We start from the raw sequence: 25,626 nt of genomic DNA, 5'->3' as shown, positions 1-25,626 counted from the left end.
ACTGCTGCTGTTAGGCAGTCAAGTTCGATTTTTATCCATGCCGAGACTAAAGAAGGGTCACCTGGCTACTACAGTAAATCGACTACTTCCCGTTGGATTAATCAGTTAATCTGTTAAGCCTATGGTTTAAAGGGAAGGAATCCACCATTTTGCATTATGGTTCATTCTACCAGGAGTGTAGCTTCCTCCTGGGCTAGTCATCATCCGGCCTTAGTAGATCAGGTTTTCAAAGCTGCATCCGGGTCTTTGATTCAAACCTTTACACCTGTTATCAGATGGATGTAAGTATCGCTGAGGATGCTACCTTCTGGTCGCAATGTCTTGCAGACTGCTGTGTAGCATCTTTGGGCCTGTCAGTGGTGGCAGTGTCTCGGTCCCCTCGTAAGCTGTGCTTTGGGACATCCTGTTAAGTAAGGATTAAAATAATCCCTGTATCCCGTTTTGTACGATAAAGCAAACAGGTTTTTTGTACTTGCCTGTAAAATACATTTTTTTCAATACATCACGGGACACAGAGGTCCCTTCCTTCTATGGGGTATGCATAGAGTTGCCACCTTTTCTTCAACTCAAACCCAAACACTTTAGCGGTGTACAGCAATTTGTTTAATAGAGTTCCCCTTTTTACATCAGAGTTGGCAGAGTTCCCCTTTTTACATCAGTCAGCAGAGTTCCCCTCCACTGTAAGGGGGGCTCTGCAGACTCTGATATAAGGGAGAACTATGGAGGTTCTAACATAAGGGATGCTCCGGAAACCCTGATTTAGGGGGGAACCCTGAGGTATAGAGAAGGTAACGGGGGACACTGTGGCCTCTAGTGTAAAGGAGAACTTTGATGTAAAGGGTACTCTGAGAACCCTGATTTACTCAGAGGCAGGAGAGGGACGGGGGGAGATTTCAGTCACAGACCGGGATGGATGGTGAGCTCACTCACCCCTTTGGCAGTCAGTGCCTCTCATCGAAATGTATCTGAGGCTGCTGGACGTGAAACTTTTTCCTTTTTTTGAGGCATAGCGCCGGGGCTTGGAGTGTGGGCAGACACAGAAGGGAAGGGGCGGGAAGTAGAGAAGCAGATTGAGCCCTCTCTCCTCTCCCGTGTGTGTGTGTGTGTGTGTGTGTATGTATGTGTGTAATTAGCACCAAAGTTATTAGGTAATAAGTGTACTACCGCCCAGACTGAAAGGGTGGTGTATAAGAAACTCCCCTGATGAAGTCACGTGACCGTGACGAACACGCATCGGGACGCTACCGGAAGTGATGCAATCGAGCTCGAGGCTCGTTTATACCCCACACACGAGTTCTATATGTTTGTGAGTATTTTATCCATTTTATTTGAATAAACTTCAATATTGTTCAAAATTACTACGCTATGGGGCTCCCTTCCTCCTTATCTGTTTAACCCCTCACATAATACCCAACCGCCGAGGTACCCCCCCATGCTGAGTACTGCTGAGCGACCATTTAAGGAGACCAACACGGCGCAATAGGCAGGAGATGTCAGGATTTGGGGACACAGGAACAGGACCTAGAGGGATAAAGATTACCAGGAATCCTGAGGATATATATGTTATATGCTGTTACCTTACAGCTGTAAGGTAAGGGGACACCCATATCTCGAGTACACAGGACCACGTGGGATATATTCACCATCACCACTACCACCACCGATTACATCGCTACTCTATAGTGCACATAAATCCAAACACCAGCACCGTATGCGATTTTCTTGTTATATGCGATTTGATATAATCGCCACCAGTTGTCGCACAACTTTGAATAGACACATCTTGATATATGTCATTGTGCAATTTATATAATTTTTTCTGTTTGTTTATATAGCTCTTAAATTTGTGCACACCTTTTTTGATTATTTTTAGAGAGATTCTACTCTTTCCCCTTTTTTAACACTAATATTGTTTATGCGTTTTTTACTTTTATTTTTCTTTTGCCAATTTCGCACAATTGTATTTGCTTCACCGTACTTATACTATTTATTATTTGGTAGAAAGACACCCACACGTATTCATGTTATAACCTTTTCCTGGCACTGGCACTTTATGCGATTTTTGTCAGTCACAATCAACCACTCTCTGCACATAATTGATTTATTGAGTTAGTGACTGTTTTATGTATATTGTTTTATTTTATGGTGTAGTAGATATTTCCACAGACCTATTTACTGTCTAGCACTGGCACTTTTTATGCGATTCTGTTAACTTTAACATATCGCATCAATAATCACTATACATTTTGTTGATTGCTTTATGTATATTATTTAATTCACTTTATGATATAGGAGATATTCACATGGACCTACTCATTGTTCAGCACTATCACTTTATACGATTTTGTTAATTCTAAAAAATCGCATTGGGAATCACCAGTTTTAATTATTAGATTTTTTCTCGTTTATGCCTTTATATTCACTGGATGCTCATTCCAAACACTATTATGTTATAGTAGTGAGGGTCTCTTACCATTCCCTCACAAAATACGCACATTGGTTTCTTATACACCACCCTTCCAGTCTGGGCGGTAGTACACTTATTACCTAATAACTTTGGTGCTTATAGAATCTATTGGCCTTTCAGGCTAAATTTCCCAACTTAGTACTGCGCATCACTACTCCTTGCCTTCTTTATCCTGTAATAGGGGTTCAAGTACCCCATTTTCAGTGTGTGCAGCGGTACAAAAACTAGATTTCTTCCTGATTAGGCGCAGGAATAACTCCTTTTATACTTATATGTGTAATTGTTAGTGCTGGTTTTGGACAGTGTGAAAGAGTGTAATAGACACTCTCGGCTTAGACAACTGCAGCAGCAGCCCTGCTGGCAAACCATAGTTCAGTTTGAATTGTGTCCAGGTTACAGGCAGTCTGAAACCCAGGCCCATGATTCCAAACCCGAACTGCCCGAGTGAATCAGACAGGTGGCAACCCTAGGTATGCACTGCTTGCTACAAACCTGAAGCACTTCCTGTATGGGAGGGGTTTTATAGGGCCGGATTTACTGTCTTTTTTTGCCAGTGTCCATTCACCTATAGGTGGCACATAATTCATTAAGGATTAATATGGTTGCTCCGTGTCCCATGATGTGCTCCAAGTAATGGATTTTACAGGTAAGTACAAAAATCTGTTTTTTTTTTTTTTGAGAAAATATCCGATGACATTTATTTTTTCTAAGTTTTTAAGCTAACCATGTGGCCACGTTAAAGGCCAACTTCATCCAAAACGGTTTTCGTTTTTCCAGTCAGGGAAAGAGTCTCTCTGAGTCTTATTCCTGTCCACGTCCCCCATGGGTAGATGTACTTACCGTTCACCGAAAGATTGTAAAAAAAAATACCAAGGAATAAGAGGATATCTCCCTCTGGTGGATAAAGAGTAAGCAGCAAAATCTAATTTATTTAGAGGATGGGAGAAGGCTTTCAACACGTTTTGTGTTTTTCTTGATTTTCTGTTTTTTTGTCCATCTAGCACCGGCATTCTCTCATCTTTTCCTAGCTTCACTGGCACAGAAAAAGAGGGTACTCTCCCCATCAAGGATATCACTGTGAGGAGTAGACTCAATGATGAAATAGCAAGGTGTAGGGGAGCCTGGGTAATTAACAGGCACCAAGAAATCTGTGTGCAGTGAGATACAACAAGACTTTCAGGATACTGGGAACTTAATCATGTTAGCTGTTGTCCTGTGGAGATGTTGGCATGGTATAGTTGTATACGGTGGCATTGCAGGCTTGAATATAATTACAATAAATGGAGAATGGATATCAATATAGAATGTAGAGAACATATAAAAACACGTCTCCCATTTCATTTCAGCCTGTGAACTTCACTTTGAAAACACCAAGATCCCTGTAGAGAATGTCATTGGTGAGGTTGGCGGAGGTTTTAAGGTATGGTGTGATCCCTGCAAATGATGTGTGTTTTATTAGTTCTATTCTCACACAAATTACATTTCTGGGCTGTCGCCCTGTCCTTAATATTCATTTGTTAAGTGCCTTCTAAATAAACTTCATGGTTTGTAATCCATGAAATCATTTCTGACAGGTGATTGTATACGAGTGACATATGCAATGCAACTGACCATTCTACTCTTGTTCAAAGATTTTGATGTTTTTCTCTTGTAGAATTTTGTTAATAAGAGGTGTCTAATTTTCAGGTTGCCATGAACATTCTGAACAGTGGGAGATTCAGCATGGGTAGTGCCTCTGCTGGAATGATAAAGAAATTAATTGGTAGGTATAGGAAGGTGATATAGCGTTCTTTCATGCATCATGGTTAAAGAGATGTTGATACTACCATTAAAGATATAATTTATAAATAAGGTATTAAAGAGAGATGAAAGGGAAAATGCAGCATAAAAGCCTATGTCTATTTGACACACAGTTGTTAATCTAAAAAAAAATAAAACATGGTGAACACGGTAACAATAAAAATTTCTAAATTAAATCTTTGTACACTGCTATACACTCTTACATATGTATAGACTACATACAGTATTAATAGCAGACATCTGCATAGAAGCAGGGATTTTTGGTTCACAAAATATTTCAGTTTGTGTTCAGGCTAGCCAACCCCAGCAAACCCCAACCCCAGCAAAGGGATCTCCCTCTGGCAAATCCCTAGTTTTCCTGTGCAAGTTGCCAAATACTTATACCATATTTCAATAGACATACAGGGGGTATAGAAAAGAATCACCCCCTTTTTAAAATAATCAAATTTTGCAGCCTGAAATTGTTTTTATTTTATCCAGCTGTATTTACTCAGCGATACTTATCCAAGTGAAAGAGATAACGCCAACATGTCAGAATTATTATTATTTTTTTTTATTATTATAAAACGGAATCATGGATTTGGAAAAAGGATCACCCCTCCTAAAAATAACTTGTAAACTCAGTCAGGCATAGCTAATCACCTTTTCATTGGCACATAAAGCCATTTGACAACAGTCATCAACTATGGGTGGCGAGGCACTGTCAAAAGGTCTCCGGGATAAAGTTGTGGACAGGCACAAGTCAGGCGATGGATACAAAAAATTTCAAAGGCTTTATGAATGCCCAGAAGCACATTGAAGTAGGCTCTATTATTAAGAAGTAGAAGGTATTTGGTGCAGCACGGACCCTCCCTGGTTTAGGACGTTGCTTCAAACTGGATGGAAGAGCCAGTAGGAAACTGGTCAGAGAGGCTACCAAGATGCCTTCCACAGTTGCAGGAATTTATGACAGAGTGGTCATTGTGTGCATGTGAAAACAATATCACAATTTCTCCAAAAATGTTGCTTGTATGGATGAGTTGCAAGAAGAAAGATACTACTCAAAGGCCACATGCAGTCACAACTGAGCTTTGACAAAATGAACCTTGAAGATTCTGAGGCCACATGGAAAAAAAAAAGTTTATGGTCAGCTGAGACTAAAATTGAATTATTTGGCCTCAACACCAAACTGTTTGTCTGGCAGAAATCCAATACAGGTCATTATCCAAATAAGACAATTCCTACAGTAAAGCATGGATGTGGCAATATCCTTTTACAGGGGTGTTTCTCTGCAGCTGGAGCACTTGTCAGGGTAGAAAACAAATGGATGGGACAAAATACCATCAAATTCTTGAAGAAAATCTGCTGTCCTCTGCCAGTAAGTTTTCAATGGGAAGAAGGTGTACATTCCAACATGACGATGACCCAAATCGCATAGCAAAAATGATCACACATCGGTTGAAAGAGAAAAAGGTGAATGCCCTTGCATGGCCTAGTCAGAGCCTAGACTTAAACCCCATTGAAAATCTGTAGAATAATTTAAAGACTGCAGCCAACAAACAGCCACCATCAAATTTAACTGAACTTGAGCAGTTCTACAAAGAAAGGGCAAATTTACAAAATCTAAATGTGCAAAGTTAGAGACATATACCAACAGACTAAAAATTGTAATTAGAGTAAAAGGTGGTTCAACAAAATACTGAATAAAGATATAAATGGTACCAGCGCTGGGATAAATATCCGGTAGAGCAGCTGTAATCAACAATACTCCCTCACTCTATATGTACAGCGTTGACCTTTGGAGCGATTGTAAAGTCTCGTATTTTTATAAATTTTTGTTTAATAACAAACATGTTTATACTTACCTACTCTGTTGCAGGGGATTGGCACAGGGCAGGTGACAGGGTCCCTCTTTGGTGCTCCTGACCACCCCCTACACCCCTCGAGTGCCCCCCACAGCAAGCAGCTTGCTATGGGACATACGAGCCAAGCTGCAGCTTGATGTGTCCATTCAGACATGGAGCTGCTGTTGGGCCCCGCCCACTCTCTCTCCTGGTTGAGTAACTGACTTTGTTTGACAGCCATGTGTGCCAGTGGCCCTGCTGCTGTGTCTCAGCCAATCAAGAGGGAGAATCCTGGATGGCGGAGACTCGTGGACATCGCTGGACAGAGATGGGGCTCAGGTAATTATTAGGGGGTGCTGGGGTGGCTGCTACACACAGAAGGCTTTTTATCTTAATGCATAGAATGCATTAAAAACCCTTCTCACTTTACAACCACTTTAACAAGCAAACTTACACATTTCTTATCATATATCAGTGCAAAACAATAAAGTTCTTATTTAAAGAATCCGTGATAAAGTGTCCAATCAGTCCTCAATCATCCTTCTATAAAGTGTCCTAGTGCTATACATATAATGAAAAGTGTAATAGTTCATGACCAATCTTCAGCATTTGTACAATTGACTGTAGAAAACGTATTTTAAAAGTGCCACTGTGCTGTGCAAATAATTTTAATTTTATCCGTATGCAAGTGTGGCCACATGGACTTGTACTGAGGGGTGGGAAATGGGGTCTGTGCTGGGACCAATTCTGTTTAATTTGTTCATAAATGACCTGGAGGATGGGGTAAGCAGCTCAATCTCTGTATTTGCAGATGACACTAAGCTAACCAGGGCAATAACTTCTCCGCAGGATCTGGAAACCTTGCAAGAAGATCTGAACAAATTAATGGGGTGGGCAACAACATGGCAACCTGAGGTTCAATGTAGAAAAATGTAAAATAATGCATTTGGGTGGCAAAAATATGAATACAATCTTTACGCTGGGGGAGAACCTCTGGGGGAATCTAGGATGAAAAAGGACCTGGGGGTCCTAGTAGATGATAGGCTCAGCAATGGCATGTGATGCCAAGCTGTTGCTAACAAAGCAGAATATTGGCATGCATTAAAAATGGGATTAACTCCAAAGACATGCTGGTAGGCTAATTGGCTTCTGTCTAAATTGGCCCTAGTATATGAATGTTAGGGACCTTAGATTGTAAACTCCTTGAGGGTAGGGACCAATGTGAATGTACAATGTATATGTAAAGCGCTGGGTAAATTGACGGCGCTATATAAGTACGTTAAATAATAATAACTTTGGGGATAAAGCCACCCCCATCAAATCATTCTCTGCAGCTACTACCTTTTGTACCACCCCCTCACTTTAGAATGTAAGCTTTACGAGCATGCCCCTCCTGTACCTTTTGTATTAAACTGTGCTGTAATTGTGTTTTCCCCCTATACGTTGTAAAGCGCTGCGTAAACTGTTGGCGCTATATAAATTGTGTATTAAAATAATAATAAAGCAAATTCTCGCACTCTGCAAGACTTTGTTCCGGCCTCACCTGGAGTATGCTGTCCAGTTCTGAGCATCAGTCCTCAGGAAGGATGTACTAAAAATGGAGTGAGTACAAAGAAGGGTAACAAAGCTAATAAAAGGTCTGGAGCACTGAACCTCTGGCGAAGAGACGCTTGAGAGGGGATATGATTTCAATTTACAAATACCGTACTGGTGACCCCACAATAGGGACAAAACTTTTTTCTCGGAAGGCAGTTTAACCGGTTCCCGACCGGCGCACGCTTATATACGCCGGCAGAATGGCACGGGCAGGCAAATGGGCGTACCTGTACATTTGCCGCCCTGCCATCGTGAGCGCGCCACCGGCGGTGCGCTCGCGTGCCGGTCAGGACCCCCTGCCGCGGGCATACCCACGATCGTCTCACGTGGCGGCTGAATGGAGAAATGCCGTTGTAAACAGCATTTCCCCATTCTGCCTAGCAACTAGTGACGCTGATCTCTGCTCAATGTGATTGGAGCAGAGATCAGTGTTCACTAAATGAAAGCCCAGCCCCCCACAGTTAGTAACACACCCCTAGGAACACTTAACCCCTACACTGCCACCCACTGGTTAACCCCTTCACTGCCAGTGTCATTTACACAGGAATCACTGCATTTATATAGCAGTGATTGCTGTATAAATGACAATGGTCCCAAAAATCTGTCAAAAATGTCCGATGTGTCTGCCATAATGTCGCAGTCACAATAAAAATCGCTGATCGCCGCCATTACTAGTAAAAAAAAATTAATAAAAATGCCATAAAACTATCCCCTATTTTGTAAACGCTATAACTTTTGCGCAAACCAATCAATAATCGCTTATTGCGATTTTTTTTTTTTTTTTACCAAAAATATGTAGAAGAATATGTATCGGCCTAAACTATATATTTTTGGGGATATTTATTATAACAAAAAGTAAAAAAAATTAGTTTTTTTTTCAAAATTGTCGCTCTATTTTTGTTTATAGCGCAAAAAATAAAAACCGCAGGGGTGATCAAATACCACCAAAAGAAAGCTCTATTTGTGGGAAAAAAAGGACATCAATTTTGTTTGGGAGCCACGTCGCGTGACCGCGCAATTGTCAGTTAAAGCGACGCAGTGCCGAATCGCAAAAAGTGGCCTGATCTTTGACCAGCAAAATGGTCCGGGGCTTAAGTGGTTAATAAGACACGTGGCCACTCACTAAAAATTTGAAGAAGAGAGGTTTAACCTTAAACTGCGTAGAGGGTTATTTACTGTAAGAGCGCCAAGGATTTGGAATTCCCTTCCACAGGCGGTGGTCTCAGCGGGGGGCATCGATAGGTTCAAAAAACTATTATAAGCACATGAATGGCTTCAACATATAGGGATATACAATGTAATACGGACATATCGCACATATAGGTTGGACTTGATGGACTTGTGTCTTTTTTCAACCTCACCTATGTAACCATGGAGATCTCTTCTACTTTGAAATGTTTATAGAACATTGTGTATGCTTTGTTATATGTAATTTTTAATGTTTTTTTATTTCAGACTTAAAGAGGGATTCCACCAAAAAAAAAAAATATTAAAAGCCAGCAGCTATAAATACTACAGCTGCTGACTTTTAATAAATGGACACTCACCTGTCCCGGGTTCCAGCGATGCCGGCAGCCGAGGGCGATCGATCGCTCGGCCCTCGGCTGCTGCCGCCACCATTCTAGGTGAGGGAATCAGGAAGTGAAGCGAATCGGCTTCACTTCCCGGTTCCCTACTGCGCATGCGCGAGTTGCGCCGTGCAATAGGAAATCTCCGCGCTGTCACTGGGACCCGTGTGTCCCCCAGCAGACAGCGCGGCAGGGCAGGAAATGGCGTAGAATCCCACGGGAGTCTATGCCCGGAAGTGGGTGTAAATACCTGTCTTTGACAGGTATCTCCACCCCCCTCCCCCCTGAAAGGTGTCAATTGTGACACCGGAGGGGGGGAGGGATCCGATCAGCGGAGGTTCCACTTTAGGGTGGAATCCCGCTTTAACCATGGTTTTAAATACATCAAGACATAGGTTACTGTGTAATTTTGGATTGAATGTGGATGCATTCTTCATTCCACTATAGGTGTACTGGGCCTCTTCACCTACCTCCCTTGTGGGCTGGTTTTTAGTTGGAAAATGTTTTTTAATATTTAGTTTGCTTATAAATTTTTCAATGTCAATAAATGTATTAAATATATCCAAATAGGCCTTGGGTGCACATTTTAACCACTTCAATACAGGGCACTTTCGCCCCCTTCCTTCCCAGCCCAATTTTCAGCTTTCATCGCTCTAGCGCTTTCAGTGACAATTGCGCGGTCATGCTACACTGTACCCAAATGACATTTTTATCATTTTGTTCGCACAAATAGAGCTTTATTTTGGTGGTATTTATTCACGACTCCGTTTTTTATTTTTTATTTTTTTAGCGATATTTTTTCTATTTTAAAAGAAATCCAATAAAATCAAATTTTGTCATAAATTTAAGCCAAAATGTATTCTGCTACATGTTTTTGGTAAAAAAAAATTCAGTTAAGTGTATAATAATTGGTTTGTGTGATCACGGACATATGTACGCAAATGATCATGTACATATGTGTGCAGATAATCATTGGGACATGTGATTTTAGTGGGACATATGTGGGGGACATGTTTTTATTATTAGGGACATGTGTATTTATTATTTGGAGACATGTATGTTTTGGGGACATGTGTGGGGACATTGTGTTTATACTGTGTGGTGTGTTTACACTGTGTGGTGATTTGTGTTTACACTAGACTGGTGATCAGTGAGTAAAAAGCTGTAAAAAAACAGCTCATACTCACTGATCATCAGCCGGCTGCAGCGATCTGCTCTCCTCTCCTCAGCGATGACTTCTGTGTGAGGAGAGGAGGAGCTGATTGCCTAGCAACCGGCTGTTTGTTTACATCACATGACGGCCGTGATTGGACACGGCCGTCATGTGATCAGGAGGGCCAATCACAGAGCCCTCCTGCCGATCTGAGATGCGCCGTGTCTGGGTGACACAGGCGCATCGGGATCACGCCGATGCGCGGGCACGCGCGCGTGCGATCCCGCTCCTTCTGATGGACGTTCCTGAACGTCCTATCAGAAGTAGACGGCTCCCACCCGGCCGTATATGTGCATTGGCTGGGTGGGAAGTGGTTAAACTAGTATCCAAAACTTGTAGTTCCTCAAGGTTGACCACTCATTCCCCTAGGCCCCATTTGCTTTTTTATGTCACGTTTAATGGACCTTACTGGGGAGTTGATTGCTGGCTGAACAACAGAGGAGGAAGGCCAGAACCATTTGGAACAGCGACATGCTTTTAGAGGACTTGTAGTGGGTGGTCATGTGAGTTTTTTTCCTGGGTGGCAAAGATGGTGAAGCACATCACTGGCGGATTGAAATACATGTTGAAAATTATTTGCGCAGAAAATTGGTCAAGAACTACTACAACACTTTTCATTGTATGTATAGCACTGGAGCGCTTTATTGAAGGCTTTCTTGAGGACTGATTGGACACTTTATCACAGATTCTTTGAATAAGCACTGATATATAAGAAATACCTATGTTTGCTCATTAAGTATTGACATGAAAAGGTCAGCGCTGTGTATATGTATATGTGTGTGTGTGTGTATGTGTATGTATATATATGTATATATGTATATGTATATATATATATATATATATATATATTAGTGGAGGAGTACAACAAAATACTGACACAAGGGTTGATCTTTTTTTCCAACTCATTGATTCTGTTTTTGATTAAAAAAATAAATAAATCATTCTCTTATGTTGGTGTTATATCTTTCACTTACTGTATATGTTATCGTTGCACTGAGTAAATACAGCTGGATAAAATAAAAACCATTTTTGTTTCAGGCTGCAAAATTTGATTGTTTTAAAGGAGAGTGGTTAATTTCTATAACCATTGTATATAGGTTGTTTTACTAAAACTAGAGAGTGCAAAATCTGAAGCAGTTGTGCATGTTAAGCAAGCGTATGTGCCAAATTGAGGTATTTCTAACCACCACCATTTTAAGTATCTGTCGCTGGTTGTGACAGATTCCTAAATTACCACCAGCTTGCATATAGGGAAACTAGTGGTTATTTAGACCAGCTCTGAGCTGGTCATATTTGCCAGTACTCAGGGCTTTATCCCCAGCCCCAATCAGCTGTTGCCTGGGAGATGTCTTTGGTCAAAGCTAAATGCAAACAAAGGGGTCAGGGATACTGGTGATGTCATTGCCCAAATAAGGCAATGGCCATATTTAAGAAATTACATGAGTCACAGCGGAGGTAGACCTAATGGGGAACTAGTACTCAAGGCTGTAGAGTCTTTTGAGTGGGCAGAGCCTGATAGAAAATTGAGAGACTAGTTCACTGGTAAGATAAATAATTAATATAGTCAGAGGTGGAGAACCATACCTATGCAAATATTGTAGTACAAATTGTAATCTATGGATTAGACACTGTGACTATGGATAGGTTTTAGATGCAAAAAATACACAATGCTCAATAAATAAGATGGATCTCCCTCTGTACAGGTCCATGTGGCCACACTTGCATACAGTTAAAATATCACTAATGTTTTCCTCTGAGCATGGATGCCTTCCAAAGAGATGCAGTCCATGTTAAGCAAAACCTCATATTTATGCACACACTTGTAAGGTGCTAATGAAAAAGTGGAAAGTGTTAATACTGTATGTACAGTGCCTTAAAAAGTATTCATACCCCTTGAAATTTTCAACATTTTGTCATGTTACAACCAAAAAACGTAAATTTATTTTATAGGGATTTTATGTGATAGACCAACACAAAATGGCACATAATTGTAAAGTGGAAGGAAAATGATAAATGGTTTTCAAAAACAAGAAAACCTGTTAGTCTGCGAAAGACTTGAGGTAGGGCAGAGGTTCACCTTCCAGCAGGAAAACAACCCTAAACACACAGCCATAGCTACAATGGAATGGTTTAAATCAAAGCATATTTATATGTTAGAATGGCCCCGTCAAAGTCCAGACCTCAATCCAATTGAGAATCTGTGGCAAGATTGAAAAATGCTGTTTACAGACGCTCTCCATCCAATCTGACAGAGCTTGAGCTATTTTGAAAAGAAGAATGGCCAAAAATGTCACTCTTCTAGATGTGCAAAGCTGGTAGAGACCTTGCCAAAAAGACTTGCAGCTTTAATGCAGTGAAAGGTGGTTCTACAACGTATTGACTCCGGGGGGCTGAATACAAATGCACGCCACACCTTTCAAAAATGTATTTGTAAAAAAAAAAAAAATTGAAACCCATTTATAATTTTCCTTCCACTTCACAATTATGTGCCACTTTTGTGTTGGTCTATCACAGGGATATACAATTAGCGGACCTCCAGCTGTTGCAGAACTCCAAGTCCCATCATGCCTCTGCCTCTGGGTGTCATGCTTGTGGCTGTCAGTCTTGCAATGCATCATGGGTAGTTCTGCAACAGCTGGAGGTCCACTAATTGTATATCCCTGGTCTATCACATAAAATAAAAAATTCACATGTGGTGCTGAAATGGAACTATAGCAACAGTCTTTGGAGGAGGAAAGATGAAATCCCTTCACCAACTTCAGTGTGAACTACAAAGCACACCACACCACAGTGTCACTCCAGTCTCCTTACCAGAAGTAAGTATAATGCAGGCATGAACATAGAACTCAACATGGGCTCCAGCTCCAGCCTCTTATGAAAATGACACGATATCCAGTAGGATATCCAGACAGGAAGCCTAATGATATCACAGGTGCCTTGCCAAGATTCAACACCAGGTGTATCAACATGTTCTCCAATCATAAAGATGACCTCACCAGGGAAATGATAATCATAGTGAAGCCTGTAAGCTAGTACAAATAAATGTATTAAGATCACTCACATCAAAGAACAAAACAAACATCTGCAGTAAAACGGCCGTAGCTTTCAGTGTGTTTGTGTCACCACCAACCTAACATGTTTCATCCCATTGAACAAAGTGTGATTATTATTTAGTAGTTACTGTGAGCATTTTAATTGTGATATTTGCACATATTTTATCTTGATTTTGATGGCATTTATGGTTTTTGTATGCATTTTGATGTAAGTAGGATGACCCTTTCACTTTGTTATTCATTGTTTATGTGGGAACACATGTAGTTGTCTGCCGCAACTTAAAGGGTAACTCCACATTCATGAGGGAAAAAAATGTGCAAATAAAAAATATAGCATATACAATTGCAACTCGAGCCATATTGCAATTGATTGTTCATAAACGTGACCTTTCTTTTTCGATCTGGAGTGCTCTAACTTTCTGTAAAATGCAATATGGCTACCTGGAGGCATTCTGTACACAGATGGTGTACAGAAAGCCCCCTGAAAATGTAATTTGCTACTTGAGTGATTTGGCTTACTGATTCTCCCAGAAGTCTGCACTAAGATACAAGTCAGATTTTGCGCATTCCCTGCAACAAAAATTTAATTTTTGGTAAGATACTCTCAAAGGGAAAGGGAATCGGAACCCTGCCACAATTGAGGTGCAGCAGCATATTGATAATTCTAAAACCACTTCCATTCAGATTCACTCTACACATGGACACAAAGCTATTTCTTCAGAATAACGAAAGGTAACTATTTGCAACAAAGTTTGTGAAAATTCCTCCATAGATTACCCAGAGGGGGATTTTTTTTCTCAACAAAAGTGGAGTTACTCTTTAATATTTAGAGTGGATAGGTAAATATCTGAAATAGCACAGAGGAGTTAGCGTGGGAGTAATTTTACTAATTAAGTTACTATGATTTCGGAAGCAAGGAATCCAATTATGATGATTTAAGTGGGACCAGAGTATTTCAACTAGGAAATTAGGACAACAGTCTGATATGTCAAGTCCACATTTAACTTTTAAAATATTTTTCCAGATGGTTTATGAATGAGAGGAAAATTTCAGTGAGGACACCAGACCACCTTGTAAACTCCCTTTAAAGGAAACCATTGCCTAGTTGTGGGGCTGCCATTGCTGATCAACTTCTAAAATCCTAGCTGCTTGGCAGTGATCCTTATCTTCTGACTTCAATCCTTTTTCAGTCACTGACCTGAAATGATCAGGAAACATGGAATATGAGAGAAAACAGAACTCCTTATCAGCATACTTGTCAAAAATCATTGAAGTAATAAAACCATTAGATTAGAGTGACTGCCAGCCAGCTAGCAGATTCAATAGGAGGCCAGCAGTGAAAGCAACAATATTTCTTAATACACACTCATGCAATTGTTGACCTTGCTCCTCAGATGCTCCCGGAACACCCACTTTACATTCACAATAAGCTATACTCTCTGAAGCATTGTAGTTACAATGCATAGCAGGATCATCATGTGCCTTTAGTCAAGGTTGGCCTGACCAATAATGTTTTTTTTTTAGGTACAATTACATGTTTTACGTTACTTGTATTCACTATGGGTAGAAGGAGATGATGAAACTTGTGTGATCTATAGTGATTTCTTCATGGACATAAATGGAAGCCACAGTCCAAACAGCTGCCCATTTGGCTTATGGCAAAGCCATGCATATAAAATCTAAATAAGATTTAGGTAATCCATCATGCTCTGCAACTTGCTCAAAAATCTTAGTCTACTATTGTGCTTCTCAGCAGTTTTCAGAATAAAGCTTGACAAAAAAACAGACCTTTCATAAGACATAATTTGGGTTTAATTAGAAATAGAGAGGTTCAGGAGCATAGGACTTTGTGCATTATGAAAGGGATCTCATTGAAGAATATACATACAGTATCATGCATTTGTTTACCCGGACTTCAACTTTTCTTTGTTAACAGAGATGACAGCAGAGTACGCCTGCACAAGGAAACAGTTCAATAAGAAGTTGAGTGACTTTGAATTAATTCAGGTGAGAAATAATACCCACAGGAATCAGAACCGCATTGGGAACAATTATGTTTTTTGCAAATATCTACAATGCAATGTTCAATTCTAAAGGAATAATAGGGATTGTGCTTTAGGAGTTTGACTACCCAGCTACATCTGTTTGCCAATAGTTTTTCCAGAACAGTCCTTCTGCCTGGACTTCTAAACTCTTTATTGCTTAGTGACTAGCTGGCTCAGCTGATGAATTACCCCAGATGCTCAGTTGACAACACTGGCAGTTATGACATGGAAATATGTTGTCAAGGCATGGCTTGACAGTTTGTGAGAACCAGAGAAATTAGCACACAAAGAATTCATCGAAAGCTCAACTCCAACAAAATATATTGCCATGTTAAATGGGCACCACTTGGGTATATCACTCCAATGAAAAGAATACTGTCTTTGGAGTGACAAGATGTACATTATTTTGTAATGGCCTGGCATTTGGCAATCCTGAAAGCAAGCTCTGCTATAAACTTCACTCTCCCTCTCCATTCAGTAGTGAAGCAGGTCCCAGCCCAAGAATCCTGTCCTCGCTCAAAGTTCCACAGTAAACGGCCAAAGAATGCCACACACTGATAATGTCACGCTACTTCAAAGTTTGTTCCACCATATAGGCTTAATGGAAGTCTCCAGACTTAAGTGATTTTTGCCCTTCATACCTCACAAGGGCTGCTTTTCTTATATATAGCTGTTTTTAATGTCATATTTTTATGCTTTTAATGGAGGCCGAAACGTGTCAGTTTTGGATGATGTCATTGCTGTAATGCTTAAATAAATATTTTCTATGGAGAAGCTGTCGAGTTGCCGGCCTGTACTTTCTATGGATCTTTTAATGGAAGTTTCCATCTGTGGCCATGCTTTTCACCCGGATTGTGTTCAATCATAGAGATGGGCTAAACTGGGAATTCTTGTAGTGCTGAGTGCTAATCACAGGTGTACATGGTACATATAAAGATATAAGAAGGCAAAATGTAATTCACCGTAGCCTTTATTTAAAGTGCCTGTCATTTTACTGTAAAGAAAATCGGCAAAGCTTTGGAGATCCCCATTACTGTCAGCCTGTTCATCCCTTTTGCCTCCCCCACATTGCTGTTGGCCAGTGGGGCAGTTCGCCACAGTGTGGGGTTCAGTAAGAGAAGTAGAGGGCAAGTTTTAACTCTAGAAAGAAGTGTCAGAGCTTTTCCCCATCAAAATGACTGGCATTCGGGCAAAGGAGGGGGACTAAAAACGTCTGCAGTTATATATTGAAAAAAAGTACTCACAATAATAGTAATATTTTTTATATTTTGTGTAATGTATATGAAATTAATTTGTATATTTTTTTAGAACACCTTTTCTTATTTTTCTTCTAATTGGTGCCGCAAAAGTCCCTTACCTTGTGTTCTGCAGTTATATGCAGATAATTTATAGGTGTAAAGAATAACTAAAAAGCTGTTTTCATTCGCTAGGATAAATTTGCTCTCATGGCTCAGAAAGCCTATGTCATGGAAAGCATGGCTTACCTTACTGCTGGCATGATGGACAGGCCAGGATTTCCAGATTGTTCTGTTGAAGCTGCTATGGTTAAGGTAAAGTAATACTTTTTATTTTACAAATTCGTCAAATGGTTTGAATTCTGCTTTGTTTTACGGAGTACACCATGCATATCAGTTTCTGACCCTGCTTATAATAAGTAAATCAGCAAATAGAAAATTTCTGATCGGTTGGAATAGTTGCATGTAAATCTGATTAGCAACATGAAATTCAGGGATCCATGCAGTTCTAGTACATGAATTAAATTGCATGGATAGCTTTATTATGGAAAAAATGACTTTAGTTTCTGTACCCCACCCCTTCATATACCCATTTATCAGTGAGGCTGTCCATAACAAGGATGGTCCAACAGTAATCCACAAGAAAAGACAAAAGGGTGACTGCAGTAACTGAAGTAGCCTTTTACATACAGCATCTGGGGGAATAGCTTTTAGGGTGCTTTAAGGCTCCTTTGTACTTGGACCATCTCATTGTTGTATGGTATTGTATGTGCATATTAATGAGTGGAAATTTGTACCTGATCATCCTTTATTTTGATACGTATGTTACTATTGTGTCAGTAGTATAGGGGCCAGTGGGAGGAGCAATAGTGAGTGTTGGGACCAGGGAATGAACACTCCCAAAAGTGTCGGGTTTTGCAAGATCTTGGGACAGCGGGTTCCCTTCACTTCTGCAGAGACTGGCATTATGGAAAGCAGGAGAGGCGAGCATTCCATGTCTTTATTTTGCAGGAAGAATTATTTTAGTGCGTTACTTTAAATGGTATATAATTATGTATGGACCTCTGAGAGATATAGCAAAATAGGTCCACTTTTTTGGCCTGCCCTGCCACCCTGTTACAGTGGCAGTACAAAAAGGTGCCTAGAACCTTCAGGTTTCATGTCATTGTGCACCGCCAAACAATACTGTTAACGCCAGTATTTTTTTAAACTTTTGAATCCCTTTTGGTTTGCTATATGCACAATAAATGGTGTTTACTAATGCAGAGTGCATCTTGGCTAGTATGTGGTTGGAGGTGCGTTGCTTTGTATTGAATGGGGGGTGTAACCACATCCTTTCAAAAATGCTATAAAAGATGTTTTTCTCCAGTGCTACAGTTACTTTTTAATATGGTAATGGACTTTGATTTATCAGGTGTTCAGCTCTGAAGGGGCATGGGAGTGTGTCAGCGAAGCCTTGCAGATTCTTGGAGGACTGGGTTATATGAAGGATTATCCATATGAGCGTTACCTTCGAGACAGCCGTATTCTTCTCATCTTTGAGGTAAGTGAGCTCTGTTTTCCATAAACCCCAGCTGTAATTCTTGTCTTGTGTATTAGGAAAAAATAAAATGGCTTTGTTTTAGGTTTAAAATTGTAACCATAGATTAACACCACATTTAGAAATGTTGACCTTCAAGAGGAAGTAAAGGCTCTTTAAAAAACAAAAAAACAAAATACACCCTGCAAGGCAAAGGCATAATGAGCTAGTATGCATACTACTGCCCTACTTGCCCGGTCTGTGAGTTTTGGTGTGCGGGGGGGGGGGTGTAAATACTTTTCAAAGGCACTGTAAATTACACATTTCCTTTCCTGACTACTTATCACATTTTTGAAGGCACACCAGCCTTGTGCATTATCCTTTAGGTACGTATTTATTAAAGACATAAAAAAGAAAACTACTCCCAGACAATCGTATAAAATCTTGCAGTAAGACAGTAAAAGTAGTCATCAAGTGGCAGCATTTAGTACTACATGAACGGGACTCCCCAGAGGTCACACCACTCACTACCCGCTGATGCGTTTCGAGGGGTCCGACCCCTCTAATTCAGAGCTCAGTAGTGGGCTCTCCTTCAGCAGTCCCTGAATTAATGGCTAAAAGCACTTGCACACTTAAATAGGTAAAATCACATGTGTACGCACATATGTACCGGGCTTTCATTAGCCAGCCTGGAGCGCATGCCACCAGTTTTTTTTTTGCGGCTGGTGCACCCTCTCTTTCATTTCTCTCTTTGACTTCTAGAGTCCCCCCTCCCTTGAGGGCAGCAAGGCCAGTGTTTGTTTTTCCATAGCCGGTCTGGTGTTCCGCCTACGCGCAGGAGTGCTTTAGTTTTGTTGTTGTAACATTTTTGAAGGCACCTGAGCCTCTTTGTTAGGATTCTGTCGCCCTCCGCTTCCATTTCCGAGCCACTGCTTTCTATTGGCTCATACTTGCTATCTAAGTCTGACAGAGAGAGTCCCCTGCTACTCTCGTCCCACATACGACACGACTTGTGTATATGGTAAGCCGCCTCACTTCTGAATTTTTTTTTTAGCCATGTTGACAGATTACTGGGACAGATGTGGATCACTGGAACATTTGTGCGCAGATTTGCACTGGGACATCGGTGCACAGATGTGGAAGATTATGGACAGATGTGCCCAGATGATCACTGGGACAGATGTGCCCAGTGGAAGATTTTGGACAGATGTGCGCCAGATCACTGGGACAGATGTTTTTCATTGTGTGGGGACACTGTGTCAGGGCACTGTTTCGGGGACACTAGCTGGGGATCAGTGTGTAAAAAGCTGTAAAAACAACAGCTCATACACACACTGATCCCCGGCTCGCAGCACAGATCCGCTCTCCTGTTTCTCACTGATGGGCTCTGTGTGAGAAGAAGAGCCGATCGCCTGGCAACGGCTCTCTATTTACATTACATGGTGGCTGTGATTGGCCTTCCTGATCACATGGTGGCTCTGTCCATTCACAGAGCCCTCCTGCCAATCAGAGATACGCCGTGTCTGGGGGACAGTAGCGCATCTGAATCGCCAGGCTATGCAATCCCTCTAGTTTCTGAGGGACATTCAGGAACATCCACTCAGAAGGGTGAAATGCCCACCTGACTGTTTATATGCAGTGGCCAGGTGGAAAGAAGTTAACTGTGTGACAAGTTGAAGAAACATACCAGAGGGAAACTTGCTCTTAGCCCGCAGTTCTTTTATGAGCACAGCAAGAAAAGCGTCAGACTTCTTGCCAGAACATTGGCTCCGAAAAGGGTCGAAGCCTTGATTGAGAAAATTGAAGCCCATGCTGGTAATTTGCATGTGGCTGCGGAAGACGTTGCTGGACAAATCCAACAATTTTATGAAATGCTCTCTAACCTACCTCGTGGGTCTTCTCAGGGCCTAGATGCAGAGCAGAAGCTGAACAGGATCAAGCTTTTGCCTGGGACGTATGCTCCATCATCGACACTGGCTGACAAGGCTCGCTAATTGGAAGCCTCTTTAACTGAAGAGGAACTCCAAATTGAGATCAAAGAAAACCAGGCAAGAGCCTGGGACAAGATTGTCTCACAACTCAATATTACAAGAGCTTTGGACAAATGGGGCCTCGCTTTAAGGCCTTCAATTTCCTGTCCAAGGACATCCCGTCCCCTAGTCTACTGGAAGCCTGCATTGCAGTCATGCAAAAGCCAGGGAAAGACCCGTGACTAGTGTCTAACTATAAGACTAATTTCTCTTTTTAAACGTTGACGTTAAATTGTATGCCAAGATATTGTCCAACAGATTCTTACTGCTCATCCTGACTTGAATAGCCTCCTCTCAGGTTGGTTTTGCACCTGGGCGAAAAGCATAAGACAATACTTTAAAGGCCATTAACTTTCAGCTCTGGACTAAGCACTCCCATCAAAACAACCTTCTCTTGTCTATGGACACAGAGAAGTCCTTTAATCCAGTACTGTGGGACTACATGACAGAGGTCTTTGCCTTATACCGAACTCCTTTGGCTAATGTAAAGGTGAATGGCTTTCTATTCCACACCTTCTCTATCCAAAAATGGGACAGGTTCTGGAACTGTTCCTTAGGCGTTTACAGTCTGATGCTAACATCATGGGTTTTCAGGTGGCCGATAGGGAGAACAAGTTAGCTGTTTATGCAGATGATTTATTACTCTTCCTTCAGGTACCACTTGCCTCCCTTCAAAACATGCTTGGGGTCTTTGAGGAATTTGCCTACCTTTTTCTGATTTTATTATCAACTACTCAAAATCCTATGCACTTGGCATTGGCCTTTTGGCTTGGAGATTGCTTCTTATAAACAGCATTTGTCATTCACCTGGAAACAGGAGACAATTACTTAGCTGGGCGTTAAACTGCCTGCAGACCTAACTAACTCTTATATGCGTAAATTGCTCCCCTAGTAAGGCAGATTTAAAAGATCTCCATAGTGGGATCTAAAGCCTCTGTCCTGGTTTTGAAAATGGACGTCTTGGTCAGCCTGCTCTACGTGATGCAAATGATTCCTATTTTCTTACCGAGATCAAGCAAGACTTTATTCCAGTCCACAGATAATACAAGCATCCTACAAGTTTGTCATACAGTAAGATGATTAACCCATTCCCGCTGAGCCTAGGCAGATGTGCGTACTCAGCTTTCGGGGGTTATACTGGGATGATGATCGCAGCTGCAGGCATCAGCTCGCAAGCTCAGCAAAGCTCGTGCAGCAAAGAAAACGCATACGGAAGTCTCGCCCACATATGTAAATGGTGTTCAAATCACACATGTGAGGTATCGCCACGATCGTCAGAGCGAGAGCAATAACTCTAGCATCCTCTGTATCTCTAACTTGGTAACTGTAAAAAAATTTAAACGTTGCCTATGGAGATTTTTAGGTAACAAAGTTTGTCGCCATTCCACGAGTGCATACAATTATGAAGCGTGACATGTTTGGTATCTATTTACTCGGCGTAACATCATCTTTCACATTATACAAAAAAATTGGGATAACTATGCTATGTTTTTTTTTAATTCATGAAATTGAATAAAAAAAAAATTTATATATAGATAGAATGTTTGGGGGTTCTAAGTAATATTTCTAGCAAGAAATATGGATTGTAACTCTACTTGTAAACACCAAGTGTCAGAAATAGGATTAGTCATGAATGGGTTAAAAAACATATATACATAGCCCGCTACTGAACAGGTCACTTCAAAGTTTAGTGACTAGCACTGCTCTTGCAGATGGTGACATTGTTTATTAGGAACACATAGGACTCATGAAATGGTTATAAAGCTGTGGACAGTACTTCATTAACTCTGCTAATATAGCCTAAAATGCAACAGCTTTATTAACCACAGAAGTGTCATTTAAATAGAAATATTTTATAGTCTGATAGATAAATTTCTACTGCCAGTCTCCCCTTATTTGGCATTATGTACTATTCATACGCCGTATTCAAGGTTGTGCCGCTTAGTCAGTTTTGCCGTACTTCTCTCATCTGTAAGTTGTCTGAAGCCGAGAATGTGACAATTTTCATATTTCTGTTCATTTGTCCTGAACTTGGATCATTTTCCGGCTAGATCTGCTGAAACAACCTACCCCATTAGTGTTCAGGCTATTCAAGTTTAATTGTGTTAAAAGCAATCCGACAAAAGGCAAGTGAATGCATTAAACTCTCTGCTGACAATCTTTGCCATATAGCTAACTAATTATATTTGGAACCTTTGTAGAATGCGAGATTCAGTAGATTTAGTTTTTATGATGGGTATATTTATTGGAAATCTACATTTGTTTGTTTTTTGTTTTGTTTTTTTGTAGGGGACAAATGAAATTCTGCGGATGTACATTGCTCTTACAGGGATGCAACATGCAGGAAAAATACTGACCGGTAAAATAAAGTAAGTACTTAACATCGTTTATTACTGTTATACACGCTGCATTTGCATCAAGGATTTAAAAACCCTGTGCTGGCAGCAATAGAAGAGTCAGACTACAGTTGTGCCAGTAAGAACAGCAGGGAGAACAGTGGCAGGAGAAGAGATGAATGTAGGAAATATGTCCTGAAAACCTTGTTGAAACTTTTTTCAGGGGTATAAAATAATACGTGACCAAATGGCTGCAGATAAAAGCAACAGAAAAATTTGGCATTATAAAGGATAAGTTCACCTTTCTTAACATGTTGCAATCGTATTTAAGGTGTAACATGTTGAGCATCCTTGTCCTCTTCCCCCCGATCCACCTCCTTGAAACAGTAGGCAAGGGAATTTCTCCCCGCAACCACTGTCACAACTTGATAACAGAGCGGTTGTGCCGGGCTCTGCCTACATGACCATGTCATTCATTAACTTGCCTACAAATAGTTCTAAATGAATTGCAAGGACACTGTTGAGTGCTCTTGTAGTCCATTGAGCTTGTGGGACTTCAGTAACTGCCTGTCCACATTGGAATAGGCACACAGTGTACTTAAAGTCTGTAAGAGCCTGACATTGCACCCACGATCTGCTGATAATGGGGTACAATGCCTTACAGGCTCCCAATAAAGTAATAAATGCACCTTTTTTTTAACCTGAAAATAACGTGCATTTATTATTTTTTTATAGGTGAACTTATCCTTTAAATGTTTACGTGAATTGTTTTACCTTTTCATAAATTATAATTTATTGACATGCAATGTGCCCTTAAAAGTGCTAGACAATTTGGGCGGTTACCTAGCACAGTTGTCCCACTTCTTGCATGCTGTAGCCTTCTCCTCTTCTGGGAGTGTCTAAATACTCTTTGTGCTGTACAGGACCTCCGCTCCTCCCTTCACCACCCTACGTAACCTTTTATAAAGCTGCTGGGAAAGGAGCAAAGAGGAATAATATAGAAAATTTGAGTCTGCTGCGGTTTTTGATATCACATCTAAGAGAGCGGGGCCCAGCAGCAGTCTCAGGGCATTTGAATGTTTACATAAGGAAGGCTTTTACAAGAAAACAACATGTATTAATACAGTATGTTTAATGTACATAAAATGTTATAGGAAGATGTTTTTGAAATGAGTGGTCTAGTGCAGGGTCTCTTTAACCACTTGAAGTCTGGATTGTTTCCCCCTCTTCTAGTCCAGGCGTTTTTTTTTTTAGATTTTAGCGCTGTCGCGCTTTGAGTGACCATGCAACACTGTACCCAAATAAATTTTTTGAGACCTATAGAGATTTCTTTTGGTGGTATTTAATCACCACTGGGTTTTTTATTTGCTATATAAAACAAAATAAACTTTTTTTTTTTTTTTACTTTTAGTTATAAAATTTTGGAAATAAAAAATCTTCATACATTTAGGACAAAATGTTACTGTAAAGTACTGTTTACAGGACTTTAACCGCTTCAGGCTTGGAAGATTTTATCCCCTTCCTGACCAGAGCACTTTTTGCAATTCGGCACTGCGTCGCTTTAACTGGCAATTGCGCAGTCGTGCAACGTTGCAACCAAACAAAATTGACGTCCTTTTTTCCCCACAAATGGAGCTTTCTTTTGGTGGTACTTGATCACCCCTGCGATTTTTATTTTTTGCACTATTAATAAAAAAGAGCGACAATTGTGAAAAATGCATTATTTTTTACTTTTTGCTATAATATCCCCTAAAAATATATATAAAAAAAAACAACTTTTTTTGCTCAGTTTAGGCTGATATGTATTCTTCATATTTTTGGTAAAATAAATCGCAATAAGCGTATATTGATTGGTTTGCAAAAAAAAGTTATAGCGTCTACAAAATAGGGGATTTATAGCATTTTTATTAGTTTTTTTTTTATTTTTTTTAAACTAGTAATGGCGGCAATCTGTGATTTTTATTTTTTTTTCATGACTGTGACATTATGGCGGACACATCGGACAGTCGGTAGCTGTACGTCGGTTTGCCTTTTGATCACTAGGGGGCGCGTGCCGCCGGGCACCCACAATTGTTCCATACAGAGACAGAACAGAGATCTGTCTATGCAAACAGACAGATCTCTGTCAGGGGTGAGGAGAGCAATCTGTTGTTCATACTAAGTATGAAAAATGATCGCTCTCCTCACCCAGTCAGTCCCCTCACCCCACAGTTAGAATCACTCCCTAGGAAGTGCAGTTAACCCCTTGATTGTCCCCTAGTGTTAACCCCTTCCCTGCCAGTGAAATTTACCCAGTAATCAGTGCATTTTTATAACACTGATCGCTGTATTAATGCCAGTGGTCCCAAAAATGTGTCAAAAGTGTCCGATTTGTCCGCCATAATGTCACAGGCCCGATTTAAATTTCGCTGATCACCGCCATTACTAGTTAAAAAAAAAAAAAAAATAATAAAAATGCCATAACTCTTTCCCCTATTTTGTAAATGCTATAATGTTTGTGTAAAACCAATCAATATATGTTTTACTGCGATTTTTATTAGCAAAAATATTTAGAAGACTACATATCGGTCTAAACTGAGGAAAAAATTTGCTTTTTTAAAAAAAAATGGGGATATTATAGCAACAAGTACAAAATATTGTCTGTCTATTTTTCAAAAATTGTCGCTCTTATAACTAAAAACTGCAGAGATTATCAAATACCACCAAAAGAGAGCTCTATTTGTGGGGAAAAAAAGGAAGTCAATCAAAGTCCGCGCAATTGTCAGTTAAAGCGACGCAGTGTCGTTTTTCAAAAATGGCCTGGTCATTGAGCAGCCAAATCTTCCAGGGCTGAAGTGGTTAGTAAAGAAAAAAAAAAGATTTACAATCACTTCAAGGTGAGGGTCGGCAACCCGCCTATCAAGGGCAGGTGGCTGTTTTGCTGATCCTGGAACCTGAAGGT

General features: G+C 40.5%; 1 protein-coding gene across 1 annotated transcript in view; it reads left to right on the top strand.

Annotated features, from left to right (window-relative positions):
• The window catches only part of ACAD9 (acyl-CoA dehydrogenase family member 9), a 200,550-nt gene that overhangs the window by 146,319 nt on the left and 28,605 nt on the right, over positions 1-25,626 (top strand). The window contains exons 8-13 of the mRNA XM_077452161.1: positions 3,814-3,887; positions 4,154-4,229; positions 15,457-15,527; positions 16,996-17,115; positions 18,215-18,343; positions 22,639-22,718. Coding sequence (XP_077308287.1) covers positions 3,814-3,887; positions 4,154-4,229; positions 15,457-15,527; positions 16,996-17,115; positions 18,215-18,343; positions 22,639-22,718 — 550 coding nt within the window. The remainder of the gene's footprint in view (positions 1-3,813; positions 3,888-4,153; positions 4,230-15,456; positions 15,528-16,995; positions 17,116-18,214; positions 18,344-22,638; positions 22,719-25,626) is intronic.

This window comes from Lithobates pipiens, unplaced genomic scaffold, assembly GCF_037356315.1.
Source record: "Lithobates pipiens isolate NorthernLeopardFrog02 unplaced genomic scaffold, aLitPip1_a1.2 Scaffold_23, whole genome shotgun sequence".
Taxonomy (NCBI): Eukaryota; Metazoa; Chordata; class Amphibia; order Anura; family Ranidae; genus Lithobates; species Lithobates pipiens.
Note: the sequence above shows the minus strand (reverse complement) of the source record. Positions and strands in the feature narration are given on the sequence as shown.